Source organism: Pristis pectinata, chromosome 11 (assembly GCF_009764475.1).
Source record: "Pristis pectinata isolate sPriPec2 chromosome 11, sPriPec2.1.pri, whole genome shotgun sequence".
In the NCBI taxonomy this organism is placed as follows: domain Eukaryota; kingdom Metazoa; phylum Chordata; class Chondrichthyes; order Rhinopristiformes; family Pristidae; genus Pristis; species Pristis pectinata.
In genome coordinates, this window is record NC_067415.1 from 33318351 (window position 1) to 33333070 (window position 14720).

At 39.7% G+C, this 14720-nt stretch overlaps 1 protein-coding gene across 1 annotated transcript in view; it reads right to left on the minus strand.

Annotated features, from left to right (window-relative positions):
• Positions 1-806: 806 nt before the first annotated feature.
• LOC127575898 (protein THEM6-like) overlaps positions 807-14720 on the minus strand; it is a 32313-nt gene continuing 18399 nt past the window's right edge. The window contains exon 4 of the mRNA XM_052026114.1: positions 807-1396. Coding sequence (XP_051882074.1) covers positions 1169-1396 — 228 coding nt within the window. The 3' untranslated portion in view covers positions 807-1168. The remainder of the gene's footprint in view (positions 1397-14720) is intronic.

Sequence of the window (14720 nt, forward strand, 5' to 3'; positions counted from 1 at the left end):
AAACAGAGGTAACCAAACCCTGTAGGTATGAAGAACATTTTTGGATTTGGAAGGGCATGTCCCATTGCAGTGTGGTGCAAAGGTGAGGCAGAAGTCATTGTTGTAGTCTTGAAAACAATTGTGGTGTGCCAAGATGACATGACCTCTAAAATATGAGATAGAAACTGTTGCTTCAAAATATGGATGTAATTTTGATTTTTTTGAACCACCAAATGTTTTAACTTTTATAATGACACAACTTTGTTGTATGGAACTGATATTTCAGTTCTGAAGCCAAGATTTGTGAATGTGCTACAGTGTAAGTTACAAATTTTGCTCTGAGAGAAGAAACTGACAACCTGCTGAAGAATGACAACATCATACAGATCAACTTTAGCTGATGCCATGCATGGGATCTTTGCCTGTTGGTTAGTGGAATGTCTGGTCCAGGTTTACATCAGCTACCTGTGTCTTTGTCACGTCTCTATCCTGTAATCAGGATTCTGCCCAAGCTGTAACTTAGCATTTGAGCTGCTGTCTGTCCAGTAGAAGTCCTGGGCCTCCTGCTAGGTGAGAAAATGTTGCAGGTTTTATTCAAGCTGTCACACTAAACACTGATGCTGGCGAGATGGGGAGATCTTCCCCAGCGCTAAGGTAGAGTCCACACCTATTTCTAATTGCTTGCTGTATTGCCCCTTTATTCAGATGGTCAGCAGTTGGATACTGTTTCTCCCTTTCTGTGGTTTGATGCCATTGTTCTAGTGAAAAATCACTGCAAGGATGACAGCCATCACAGACAAAAGGATTACATTGGACTGTAGGGAAGATGAGATGGATAGAGTTATTTTAATAATGCATTGATGATGATTTCCACCAAGCAAATATGAATGTAATTTCAAGTCAATGAAGTACATTTAACAATAAAGAGCTCACAAAAACAAAAACTGCATAAATACAATTTCTAAGGAATGTGCCATCCAGTGTCACTGATTTATAATAAAATTCACAAATATGAATCTAAGCTTTCCCTTGAAACATAAAACAAATTATTTGGTCAGGAGCTTAAAATAAAAACAAATCCTAGAGCAGAATATCAACATTAAAGTGATACACCACTGCTTTTATCACTAGAAATCTCCACCATCCTTGGTTCCTCGCCTAGGGCTGTTTGGTCTCGCTGATGAGATCGTTATGCTCTCAGCCTTGCACTGCTGGCCAGGTTGTACTTGGTCCACAACTGCACCTCTTCAGGAAAATCTGGGCATTCTACCTTCCTCTTACATAGGAGCTGCAGTAACTTATCTGGGGTGCTGTACAATACATTCTGTCGACACAGCATGGTGGCACACACAAAGCTGTCCCTGCAGGAGATGAACTCCTGCTCGACATAAAAAGCTTTTTCATCCCAGCAAAGGATCTGTTGGGAGAGAGAATACGTATTTCAGTAATAAAATAGTGATGGTGTTGCCACAGTAGGGATGATTCCACTTGCCAAAAGTGGACTCATGTTTGTAGAGTGTTAACTAAAGACAAGGCCACAACATTGTCTCTCTGATCTTTGAACTCAGTGCAGATTCAATTCTAACATTCAAGCTAATAGTACAATAGTAGACTGGGATGATGAACTATGATGCAGCCAATATTCCTCTGATGAAGCCAGAGGTTGGGTGGGCTGAATAGTATTTTAGCAAAACAACAGATCAAAATGAAAGGTGGTATTTGATCAACTTTAGGGATGGGAGATTTCTTAAACAAAACGTATTCTAGAGAAATTTTGCTGCAAGAATCCCTGAAGGCAATGACCATTGGTGGTCTGTGAAGGGAACAGTCTTGCTGAACCAAATGGTCTTTTTGTCATGGTTCCATGCTTATGTTTTTAAACTGCAGTCAAAATTACTACTTCTGTACTAATGTCCATCAGCTGAAGTAAGTGGAATAATCCTGAGGAGCAGTTGTTTACAACAAAGTGCAAAATAACCCAAATCAGACAATTAACTCTCTTGTTGGAAATGTAAGATCATTATAAGGTAGCAATAGTGTGCAAAAAAATACTCATAGAAGTCTACTCAAAGGTGAGAGTGAAAACAGATTTGCCACACATCAGTGCTTGATGTGGCTGTGGCACTTAGATGCAGGTCACAGCACTTGGATAACTCAAAGGATATTGAACTCTTGCTGCTGCTGCCACTCTTGCTTCCACAATACTAATCATAATAATAAGAAACATTGCCTGAGAACCTTCTACAAAGCAGCAATCCAATTCTGAGAAGCTCTATAAGCTACCAATCTCTCTGTTTCAAAAAATAACCTATGCAACACATGTAATTGGCAGCACAATATTAAAAGAATGCCTGCAAAAGAATGTATACAATACATAATATTGGTTGTGAACAATAGTTGTTGCTTTAAGGCTACTATCTCTTGGGGGCTTGTGTCATGTGACTGAATGCTCCTGAAGCTGTAGTAACGTATGTAGAGTGTATTTTACACTTTTCATCACACTTTGCAGATAGCTAAATGTTAGGAATTCACAGAACACAGAATCTACAGAGCAATGAGGACTCAATGTCAAAGGATCACAGCCACCAAAGGAGTGTCCAAGTTGTGTCAGTAGGCCAAGTGTATAAATCTAGCCATCAACTGTTCCCTTACACTTCTTATTATCCTACCATTTATGGCACATTCCCTTGGGTTCCTTGCATTACCCCAGGCCGAGTTCCATTTGCCACTTTTTTGCCCATTTGAATTGTCTATTGGTATCTTCCTGCAGCCCACAACTTTCTTCTCTGCCCTTCCAGTAATTCAATGAAACATTTTCTGTACTTTAATGAAGGTATCAGCCTTGTCATAACACAATACAATTTTAATACCCTAAAGAACTTATCCATATCTCTTCATCGTGGAACACAATACTCATACTGAGGCCCAGGCATTGTTTTATAAAGACTTACTGTAACTTCCTACAGTTTGTACTTTATCCCTCAATATGCTTTTTCTGGAAAAAATTCTCAACTTATTTTTACTGAGACACTTATGTTAACAAAATGCACATGTTAATACGATGATATCAATACCTTAGACCTTCAAACATTTAATGTTCTGCACACATTTTATCTGAATGTGTAGGAAACTGGTTAAACTTACAAAACATATACTTCAGCGAAACACCCAGGCTTTTAACAACATTAATAGATACTATGTAAATGTAAGTCGATGCTCTCATATAAATCTATTCCATCTTGGTATCACAATCAAATAAAGAAAGGCAATTATCAAAAAGGCAGTTTATACTTAGTCCTGGCCATAAGGAAAATGTCAGCAACACTTGAGAATAAGTACTATTTACAGGTCAGGTGGCAGCAGAGTATTACAATAGCAACTGGATGTATCATGGACTGATCAAGCATTATTTTTATCCATGGTTACCCAGAAGGTTGAATTACCATATATTTAAGGTCCCACTAATCAATCATTTAGATCAAAGCAGTATTAAAATGTGCATACATGTGGAGAGGGGTAGAATATTTTTTGAAGACTTTAAAAGACAGGGAGGAAGTGGCACGGCAGAAAGGTTTGGACAAAAAATTGCAGGGCATAGAAATGGAGTGATAATTTTTTCGAGTGAGCAGGAAGTATTGTAGGGTGCCCATCCACTTGTTGCATAGGATAATTGGTTAGACCGGGATGGAAAGGTATGAGACTTTATAAGCGGAATATTAACTGGCAGCACATTTTGAGCTTTCTGAGGAAGGGCTGGGTGTACTAAATTGCTGGAATTCATTGAAATTTCAGTATGGGCAGTCAGTTGACCTTCAGGGTATGATTTCAAGCAGATATACAAATAACTATTTAAAGATTGAATACAAAGGCACACAGGGCATTAAAGGGGAAAATGATATGAAAAAAGAACATGCCTGCAGGAAGCAGAGGTCATCAACATGGGGAGTATCACTCCCAATAGCCTAGGATTCAGTGAAAGAAAAATTCAATAATCTGACTAGATCAGCAAAAATGGGTACGTATGTTCACTTTTGCACTCTTCTACATCTGGGGACATCAGTTCCCCATCCTCGCCACACACGAGGGGACAGTACCTCGAATAGTAACGATGACCATGAAACTGCAAGACTGTCATAGGAACCCACTTTGTTCACTGATGTCTTTTAGGGGAAAAAACATCTGTAAGACCAGGACCACAACAATAGTTTTAGCTCTTAACTGTCCTCTGAAATGAATCAGCAAACAACTAAGTTTGAGATCAGAGATGGATAGCCTTGCAGCAATGCCCGCATTTGTTGAAGGCGTAAAATAAAAGTTACCCCCTTACAGCATTCTGTTCTGATTTGGTAGCAATTGCAAAATATAGAACTATTCTGACGACACCTCTCTAAATTCACAGTTCAACCATTTTCTTTCCACTTCCCTTTCCTGCTTGCAACATACTATTCAACCCTTTCACCCAGTATACAACATTTATGAAATAGTTTTCATAATTGATATCACAAAATCACATCATTTTGTGATAGCCTCTAACTGCATCTTTCCCTTATTCTGCAGGGGAAAAGAATCTCACAAGTGTAAATCAAGATGCAAGGAAGAGCAGTTCATATCCAGATCCTCAATAAGATGGAGCAGGATGTCCCAGATAGTCACGGCCAAGAAGGCTCACCAGAGCCTCTACTCCTTCAGGAGGCTAAAGAAATTTGGCATGATCCCGGTAACCCTTAACAATTGTTATCGATGCACCATAGAAAGCATCCTATCTGGATGCAACACGACTTGGTATGGCAACTGCTCTGCTTGTGACCATAAGAAACTGCAGAGTGTTGAGGACACAGCCCAGCACATCACAGAAACCAGCCTCCCCTCCATGGACTCTGTCTATACTTCTCGCTGCGTTGGTAAAGCAGCCAGCGTAATCAAAGACCCCACCCACACGGACATTCTCTCTTCTCCCCTCTCCCATTGGGCAGAAGATACAAAAGCCTAAAAGCATGTACCACTAGGCTCAAGGACAGCTTCTATCCTACTGTTATAAGACTATTGAACGATTCCCTAGTACGTTAAATTGAACTCTTGACCTCACAATCTACCTCGTTATGACCTTGCACTTTATTGTCTACCTGCATTGCACTTTCTCTGTAGCTGTTACACTTCATTCTGCATTGTTATTGTTTTACCTTGTACTACCTCAATGCACTGTGCAATGAATTGATCTGTACGAATGGTATGCAAGACAAGTTTTTCACTGTACCTCAGTACTGATGATAATAAACCAATTCCAATAGCCTGATCAAAATTACTGGAGTTTGTAAAGCTGAGGGAACACTGATTGAGTATCTGTCCATTACTTGATTCTTCATTTATATTAAAACATTCAGAAGCCTAGCTTGATGAAACTTTTTCTCATATTTTGAAAGCTGCCATCAGCTACTGCCTGTCATTTCTGGAGCTGGTGCACGTTAAATGGTATATGTCTGATCCTAAAGGTAACAATGCTGCTCACTTGTTGGTGATGGTTTCCCCATGTGCCTGCTGCCCTTAACTTTCTGGCCAGTGGAGGTCATTGGTTTAGGAAATACTGTCAAATAAAGTTTGTCTGTAGTGCGTTTTGCAGACAATACATAGTGCAGTCATAATGCAATGGTGAAGGGAGTAAACATTTCAAGCAAGTTGCTGTGCCAATGTGATTTTGATCTTGTTGGGTGTTATTAGAGTTGTACTCATCGTGGCAAGTGGAGAGTACTTGATTGCATTCTAGAGGATGGTCTTTGAGAAGTCTGGTGTTGCGTTACAGAATACTGAGCTTCTGATCTCCTCTTATACCCATGGCATTCATGTGGTCAGTTCAGTTAAGCTTATGGCCAACTGTAATTATTAATGTCTCATAGTCACACCACCACCCCCTTCAAAGATATTGATGGGTTGAAGCAGTGAGGGGAGAGGTTTGACTATGGTATGCACTTGAATATCATGGGGCGATGCTTAGACTCTCCCTTACCAGAGATGGTATTTGCCTGACACTTGTGTGGGACAAGCAGCTGAAGCCTGAATGTTGTTTAGCTCTTGCTGAATGCACACGGAGTCCTTCATTACCTGAAGGATCTCGGATGGAATTGAACATCTGTAATCATCAACAAACTTCCCCATTTCTGACCTTATAATCACTGATGAAGTGGCTGACGATGGTTGGGCCTAGGGCACTGCCCTGACAAACATGCAAAACAATGTGTTAACTTGCTCCAATTTCTCCAGCCATCTTTCTTTGCACTACAAATAGAGAATTTTCCCATTCACTACAATTTTAGTGGGACTCTTTGAAATCATTCTCAATCAAGAGTAGTCTCAAAAGTAGTCTGTTTTGTCTTGCCTCTGGAATTTAGCTTTTTTGGCTGTGATGAAGCCTGGAGCCATGTGGTTCAAGCAGAATCCAAATGAGCATCGGTGAGTGGGATATTGGCAGGAGCCACTGCTGGCAACATTCCTTTACTTAGATGATGTTTGAGAGTAAACAGATGGGGTGGTAATTAAATCGAAACTGTCCTGCTTTTCATAAACAGGACATAACTGCACAACTCCCACTTTTTGGTAAATGCATTTGCTGGAAAGGAACAGGTGGGCTGAGATGTGACTGGTTCTTCAGGACATATCTTCAGCACTATAGATGGAATGGTGCCAAGGCCTATTGCCTCTGCTGTAACCATGTATTTGGCTATTTCTTGAAATGTAGAATGAACTAAATTGGCTGAAGACTGTATCTGTGACGGTTTTGACCTTAAGAAGGTGAATGAATCATTCACTCGGTTTTTGTGGCTGAATATAGTTGTAAGTGCATTCATCCATTCAGTTCCAACATCAGAAGGAGGAGATGTTAATAGGGTCTCCTCTCATTGGTAGTTGTTTAATTGTCCCCCACCATTCAAAACTTGGTGTAGCAGAACCAAGAGAACTTTAATCTGAACCATTAGTTTTGGGATTGTGTAGCTCTGGCTATAGCATGTTACTTCCATTGTTTGCTATGAATGTTGCAGCTGTATCTGGTACTGCTCTATTTCTAAGCAGGTAGAGTGATTTGAAAATCAACCCTGTGTGAAAGCTTAATGACTGCACTTATCATTTTAATTCTTAAAAGGACATGATTTTCACATTGGTGGTCTTCAGAGAAAGCAAATAACTTGAAAGTCAGTCATAGTTTGCGTGAAAAAAGTAATTTTAAAACAGAATTGTTTTGGCATGCTATCTACAGTGATACTAGCCCAGGATTGGATTTCAGTTCACAATTTCAGACCTTGTTTTCAAGCCTCAACCCTTATTACGGGATCACTTTTTACATTCAGGTTTTAGAATATAAAATTAAATCCAGAACCATTAATACTGGCATGAGCAGTGACAGTCTGAGATATGCAACAGAATTGGTGCAGCAATTCAATATTCAGCACTGAGCATACTTTTCAATTTGTCATGGAGTTGATATTTCAAATAGTCTGAGGATGTGCTGGAAAATTATAGGCCAAATGCAACATTGAGTCCCAAGATATGGGTTTGAATCACATATATTCTAGGAATTTAGAAGAATGAGAATCAATTTCCTTGAAACAGGAGTTAGAATCTACCCTTGGAAATGCTCTGTCTCCTTTGGCTGTAGAGTCCAGAACAAGGGATCAGTCTCAGGAATAAGGGGCTATTTAGAATTTTGAGGAACTTCAGAGGGTTGTGTACCTTCAGAATTCACTAATAAGTGATGTGAATATATAGTTGTTTGGTATATTCAGACCTGAGATGAATAGGTTTTTTGGATTCTAACAGGAATTTGGAATTTTAAAAAAAATCAGCCAGAGATGTGGACTAAAAGAATAAGCATGGTTGTATTCATTATATGTGTTTTTTTCAAGTTCAATGCATGGATTATGAAGTATCTTGCCAAATGTTTGAATATGGGAAATCTAACTTTACCTCGGTATAAATGACAATAATAAACCAATATCAATAGTGTTACGGACTCAGTGAAAGTCCCTTTAAGATAGAGAGTGTGTGTGTATGTGTGTGTGGGACGTGCTTACGTCAATAGAAGATAAAGGACGTAATGACGTTGTTGAAGAAGTAAGAAGAAGAAGAAGGAGAGAGAGAGAGAAGGGAGAGAGACACCAGCCTGCTTGTTTTCTCTATCGATGGATGAGAAACAATAACTGTGTTTGCCACTGAAATCCATGTATGGAAGTTGGAAGTAATCCGGTGGAGTTCACTTTGTTGCTGACCTGTAGAAGGAAACAGGTATTTGTATGTGGACGACCACGGTTCGGATGCTTTTCGGGGTGAGGAAGTCACTACCGAGTAAACACTGGAGTGTCGTTTGGGTTCCATCGTGGAACATTTGGATTTCGTATGTACTCTCTCTATGTTTTTCTACATCTACATCTTATCTTCAGACAACGGTGGTTGTTGAAGAAGCCCTTGCTCATGTTTCACCTTATGGCTTGCGGAACTGAACTTTAAGAACCATTCCGGAACTGGGAGTTTTGGACTTTGTCACACACACACACACACACGAAGAGTTTAGTTTTGGGGTTAACGTTCGAGGTTTAACATTCTTGAATTCTAACATACTAACATTTTTTTTTAACTTTTATTTTATGTATTATCATAAGTAGTGATTAATAAAATAGTTTTTAACACTGAATCATGCTCAGTGTGTTTCTTTTGTTGCTGGTTTGTGACAATAGACAGTGAAAAACTTGTCTTGCATTCCAATCGTACAGGTCAGTTCATTACAGTGCAGTTACATTGAGTCAGTACAGAGTGCATTGATGTAGTACAGGTAAAAATAATAACTGTACAGAGTAAAGTGTCACAGCTACAGAGAAAGTGCAGTGCAATAAGGTGCAAGGTCACAACAAGGTAGATTGTGAAGTCATAGTCCATCTCATTGTATAAGGGTTCAATAGTCTTATCACAGTGGGGCAGAAGCTGTCCTTAAGTCTGGTGGTACGTGCCCTCAGGCTCCTGTATCTTCTACCCAATGGAAGAGGAGAGAAGAGAGAATGTCCTGGGTGGGTGGGGTCTGATTATGCTGGCTGCTTCACCAACGAGAAGTAAAGGCAGTCCATGGAGGGGAGACTGGTGTCTGTGATGGGCTGTGTCCGCAACTCTCTGCAGTTTCTTGTGGTCCTGGGCAGAGCAGTTGCCGTACCAAGCCGTGATACATCCAGATAGGATGCTTTCTGTGGTGCATCGGTAAAAGTGGTGAGAGTCAAAGGGGACAATCCAAATTTCTTTAGCCTCCTGAGGAAGTAGAGGCGATGGTGAGCTTTCTCAGCTGTGGCATCAACGCAATTTGACCAGGACAGGCTGTTGGTGATGTTCACTCCCAGGAACTCAACACTCTCGGCCTCAGCACCATTAATGTAGACAGGTGCATTGTACACTGCCCCTTTTCCTGAAGTCAATGACCAGCTCTTTTGTTTTGTTGACAGTGAAGGAAAGGTTGTTGTCATGATACCATGCCACTAAGCTCTCCATCTCCCTCCTGTACTCCACCTCATCACTGTTTGAGATACAGCCTACAACAGTGGTATCATCTGCAGACTTGTAGATGGAGTTAGAGCAGAATCTGGCCATACAGTCATGAGTGTATAGGGAGTAGAGTAGAGGGCTGAGGACGCAGCCTTGAGGGGCACTAGTGTTGAGAATAATCGTGCCGGAGGAATTGCTGCCTCTCCTCACTGATTGCAGTCTATTTGTTAGAAAGTCAAGGATCCAGTTACAGAGGGAGGTGTTGAGTCCTAGATCTCGGAGTTTGGTGACAAGCTTGCTTGGGATTATTGTATTGAAGGCAGAGCTGAAGTCAATAAACAAAAGTCTAACATAGGTGTCAACAGCAGAATGAGAAAGTGAGATTCCCCATGTTCTAGCATTTGGCAAGAAATGCTAGAATTTCTTGCAGATTTTAAAATGCCAAAACAATAGTCAGAATTAGCTACATATATTCTGACATCAGTCTTGTCTAACTTTTCAGAAAACCACCATCCTCAAGGCCCAATGAGTGTACCTGGCTGGCCAAATATGGGAGTGAACGGGCAGGCCTAAACACAATATTCACCACTTGCACTGAGTTAATAGTGTTGTTTTTGATTATACCCCTTACATAATCAGATGCTGAAAAACTCTTTTACCATATGCTTCTTCAGATGAATCTGATAGAAGTCAGCAAAGCACCAATGTAAAATGTTCTAGGTAGTAATACATGCTGCTTGGTCTGCCTGTATTGGAAAATATTCTCACCTCACTGATTATAAATCAGGTTATTGCCATTTGTGCTCAAAGATCTATCCAGAGTGTCAAAGAAAGATTTTTTTATATATATATATATAAAAATTAAAAAAAATCGCTCTAAGGCAATTGTATAGTAACCTCATCATTGCCAAATTTGTTCCTCAAGACAAGTAGTGATCTGTAGAGTTTGTATATATATGAACTACCATTGCAAAATATCTTTAAGAGGAGTGTAACCAAAAGGGAATCTGGGACAATAAAATATTCTTTTTAATGACATTTCAACTGCAATGGTAGGATCAGGATGAAAGAGTATCAATTTAGTTATCCTTGGCAAGTCTGACAATCTACATCAGACTGAAGCTGTAGTTAAATGGATTCCATTCTGTAAATTCCAGTAATGACTCATCTGAAAAACTTGATACAAAGATAATTTCACACCTTACACAATAGGAGTTAGGCTCATTGTTCAATACAATACAACCATGGTCAGAAGGAGATCACACTTAGCTTAGAAAATGTAATAACGATTTTGTACTCCTTTCATTGTTGGAGCTCTCTCTGTATGACTTTAATATCAAAGAACTAATCAGTGTTTCAGAAAGGTGATGAAATTCCCATTTGGTTCGCACCGGAACTGTGAAGACAGTGTGTGTAGTTAAAGATTAGATTCGATCAGTTTAGAATTCTGCCCAAGAGAACATCTTATACCATTTGATATTAAATATATTTGAGGGAAAGACAGACACATTTTTATTGCTAAAAGGTATTAAGGCTTATGGAAACAAAGCAGTAACAGTGTCCTGAAACGAATGATCAGCTATGACAGGCCCTGAAACATGTTGAATGGACGAATGGCCTACTCCTGTTCCTATTTCCTGCATTTCTATTTATCATCTGGCTGAAGAACTGATTGATATAGCTGTGTCACTGTTGGTGGAAGAATGTGAAGTATTGAATTTGAAGCAGCTTGTAACAGGCATATGGCACAACAAGAGAAGCCTTAACAGAATCTGTGCTTGCAAAATCTACCACCTTGTCTTTGAGATGGGAGAATCAAGAAGAACTGAAAAGAACAGATGATATGCGAGAGCAGTCAGATTTTACAGTAACCTTATACAGTCTGTGAACAAAGTTTCAGGCTGAATGGTTCTGAATGCATTTCTCCTCCCACTCCCTCACTTATTCATGATCTTGCTGCCAATAATCCATTGCTCGTGGACAAGAGCACTCAATTTTCAGCTGATGCTTGACCTTACACTCCAGCATCCCAGATTCTTCAACAGATATTTCATAATTTATAATTGTTTTTTTTCTAAATTTTCACTTTCAACTGCAATTATTAGATTTTACTGAATATACTTCCTAAAATACAACTACCTTCACCACTCAGTAACATCTGACATTTTGTAAAATTTGAGTAAAACAAGTTCAAGTTCCAGGGTGTCAACATCTCAGAGGATCTATCCTGGGCACAACACATTGATACAATCACGAAGGCAGCACGCCAGCAGCTCTACTTTGTTAGGAGTTTGAGGAGATTTGGTACGTCACCAAAGACTCTTAAAACTTATATACATGTACGGTGGAGAGCATTCTGACAGGTTGCATCACAGCCTGGTATGAAGACTCCAATGTACAGGATCACAAGAGACTGTAGACTCAGTCAGCTCCATCATGGCACAACCCTCCCCACCATCAAGGTAGCAGCATCCATCATTAAGGACTGTCACCATCCGGTACACTCCCTCTTCTTGTTACTACCATCAGGGAGGAAGTACAGGAGGCTGAAGATCCATATTCAATGATTCAAGAACAGCTTCTTCCCCTCTGCCAGATTTCTGAACGACTTCAGAAAGTCATGAGGTATGGGATCCATGGAAAATTGGCTGTGTGGATTTGGAATTGGCTTGCCCACAGAAGGCAGAGGGTGGTTGTAGAAGGGAAGTATTCGATTTGGAGGTTGGTGACCAGTGGTGTTCTACAGGGATCTGTTCTGGGACCCCTGCTCTGTGATTTTTATAAATGACTTGGATGAGGAAGTAGGAGGGTGGGTTAGTAAGTTTGCAGATGATGAGGGCTGGTGGTGTAGTAGATAGTGCAGAAGGTTATCGTAGGTTGCAATGGGATATAGACAGGCTGCAGAGCTGGGCAGAGAAGTGGCAAATGGAGTTCAATGCAGAGAAGTGTGAAGTGATATACTTTGGACGATCAAATTTGAAGGCTGAGTACATGGTTAATGGCAGGATTCTTGGCAGTGTGGAGGAACAGAGAGATCTTGGGGTCCAAGTATATAGATCCCTCAAAGTTGCCGTGTAAGTTGATAGGGTGTTTAAAGCGGCCTATGGTGTACTGGCCTTCATTAGCCGGGGATTGAGTTCAAGAGCCGAGAGGTAATGTTGCAGCTCTACAAGACTCTGGTTAGACCGCACTTGGAATTTTATGTTCAGGTCTAATCGCCACATTATAGGAAAGATGTGAAAGCTTTGGAGAGGGTGCAGAGGAGATTTACCAGGATGCTACCTGGATTGGAGAACATGTCTTATGAGGAGTTTGAGCGAGCTAGGGCTTTTTTCTTTGGAGCAATGGAGGACAAGAGGCGACTTGATTGATGTATACAAGATTATGAGAGGTACAGACAGAATGGACAGCCAGCACCTTTTCCCCAGGGATGTAATTGCCAATACTAGAAGTCACCCATTTAAAGAAAGTTCAGGAGAGATGTCAGAGGCAGGTGTTTTTTTTAAAAAAAAAGAGCGGTGGGTGCCTGAAATGCACTGCCGGGGTGGTGGTAGGGGTTGATACGATACAGCCATTTAAGAGAATTTTAGATAGGCACATGGTTGAAAGAAAAATAAAGGGTTATGAGAGGTGAAGTAGAGAGGGGGATAGATTGAATGTGGATAAGGTTTATATAGGTCAGCACAACATTGTGGGCTGAAGGGCCTGTACTGTCTATGAGCCATGAACACCACCTCATTATTCTTTTTTGTTTTTGTAATTTATAGACTTTTGTCTTTGCACTGTGCTGCTGCCACAAAACAAATTTCACGTCATATGTCAGTGATAATAAATCTGATTCTGAAATGGAGGTATATCAAGCAATGTTGCAATTCTTTCCTTGAGTGACCAGAGTTTTAAAACTTATAACTTGCATATTTGTATGTATCATGGTATGTACATGGATTATTAACTTTACTAGAATGTTAACTTGTGTAGACTTGATTGAAGATAACAGCAGACTACTGAGGAACAGTAATAACATGGCAATGCTGCGTTTTGGATAAGACACAAAATAAGCTCACCTCTGGTTAGGTGTTCCATTTGGAATTTTGGCAATAATCATAGCAGGCCAGTTCTTCCAGTACAGTGACTAACATTATTCCCTCAACCAACAAAGATCAGCTGCTCAGTCTTCCTGCAGATCTATAAAATGAATGTTACATTTGTCTAACCAGAAACTAGATTTCAAATTTATTATATGGGAAACACCTGTGATGTAGGAAATATAGAAAAGTCCTGGAAGAAATGAAGAGGCTCTAAGTAAATACTTGTTCTTTTAACAAATCCAACCATTAACAGTTCTGAGTATATCCATCACCCTTAAGATGTCACAAATACATAAAAACAAAATCAATCATTTTGTGCCTTTTCTCCTCACCTGGAAATTCGAAAGCATTATTCTGTCTAGAAACTTAGATCATTAAACATTAATTAAAATGCATTTGTGCTGGTCAGATTATTTTAAACATCTCTTACTAGTAGGATACGCTGTGTATTTTATAATGGATCACAGAAGGAAGGATAAGTGAGCCAACAGGAGGAGCGAAAGAAAAGCAGTCAAAACCTTAGTCTGAAATCTTGATCATAGACTGTATAAGATTACAGTAAAATCTGATACAATCGTTGCATCGCACCCATTTTTTCCAGTTTCTCTCAATTTCCTCATCTCAAAAAGGATGGATTCTGATTCCATGTGTCAGTGTTCCTAATGTTGTTCAATATCCCTATTATATGCTCCAGATTGAACACCTTGCACTCCACCAGCAGTGACAGGGCTGTATGCATCACTGCAACAGCCAGATGTTAAATGGTGTAAGATATTCTCTTAGGCAAAATTTTGGACAAATAACATTAATCTTTAACTATGTACATGTGTTCATTGTCGCAATGGATATCAAATGAAAATTTCATAACCAGTATGGCTTCCTAAAATTCTGGTTAGTTCTTTGATATTACATTCACACAAAGCGTCTTCCACGAAAGGAACACAATTTTTTTTTAATGATATTTTAAATAGATTACCAAGCTAAGTGAGTTCTCCTTCTAACTATCCTTGTATTGTACTGAACAAGCCTGACTCCCATTGTGTAAGGGTGAAATTACTTTTGCAATAAGCTTATCAGATGAGTATATAACCGGAAATTTATTGAAAAGAATCCATTATGAAGCTTCTATAAAAAAAAGCAAAT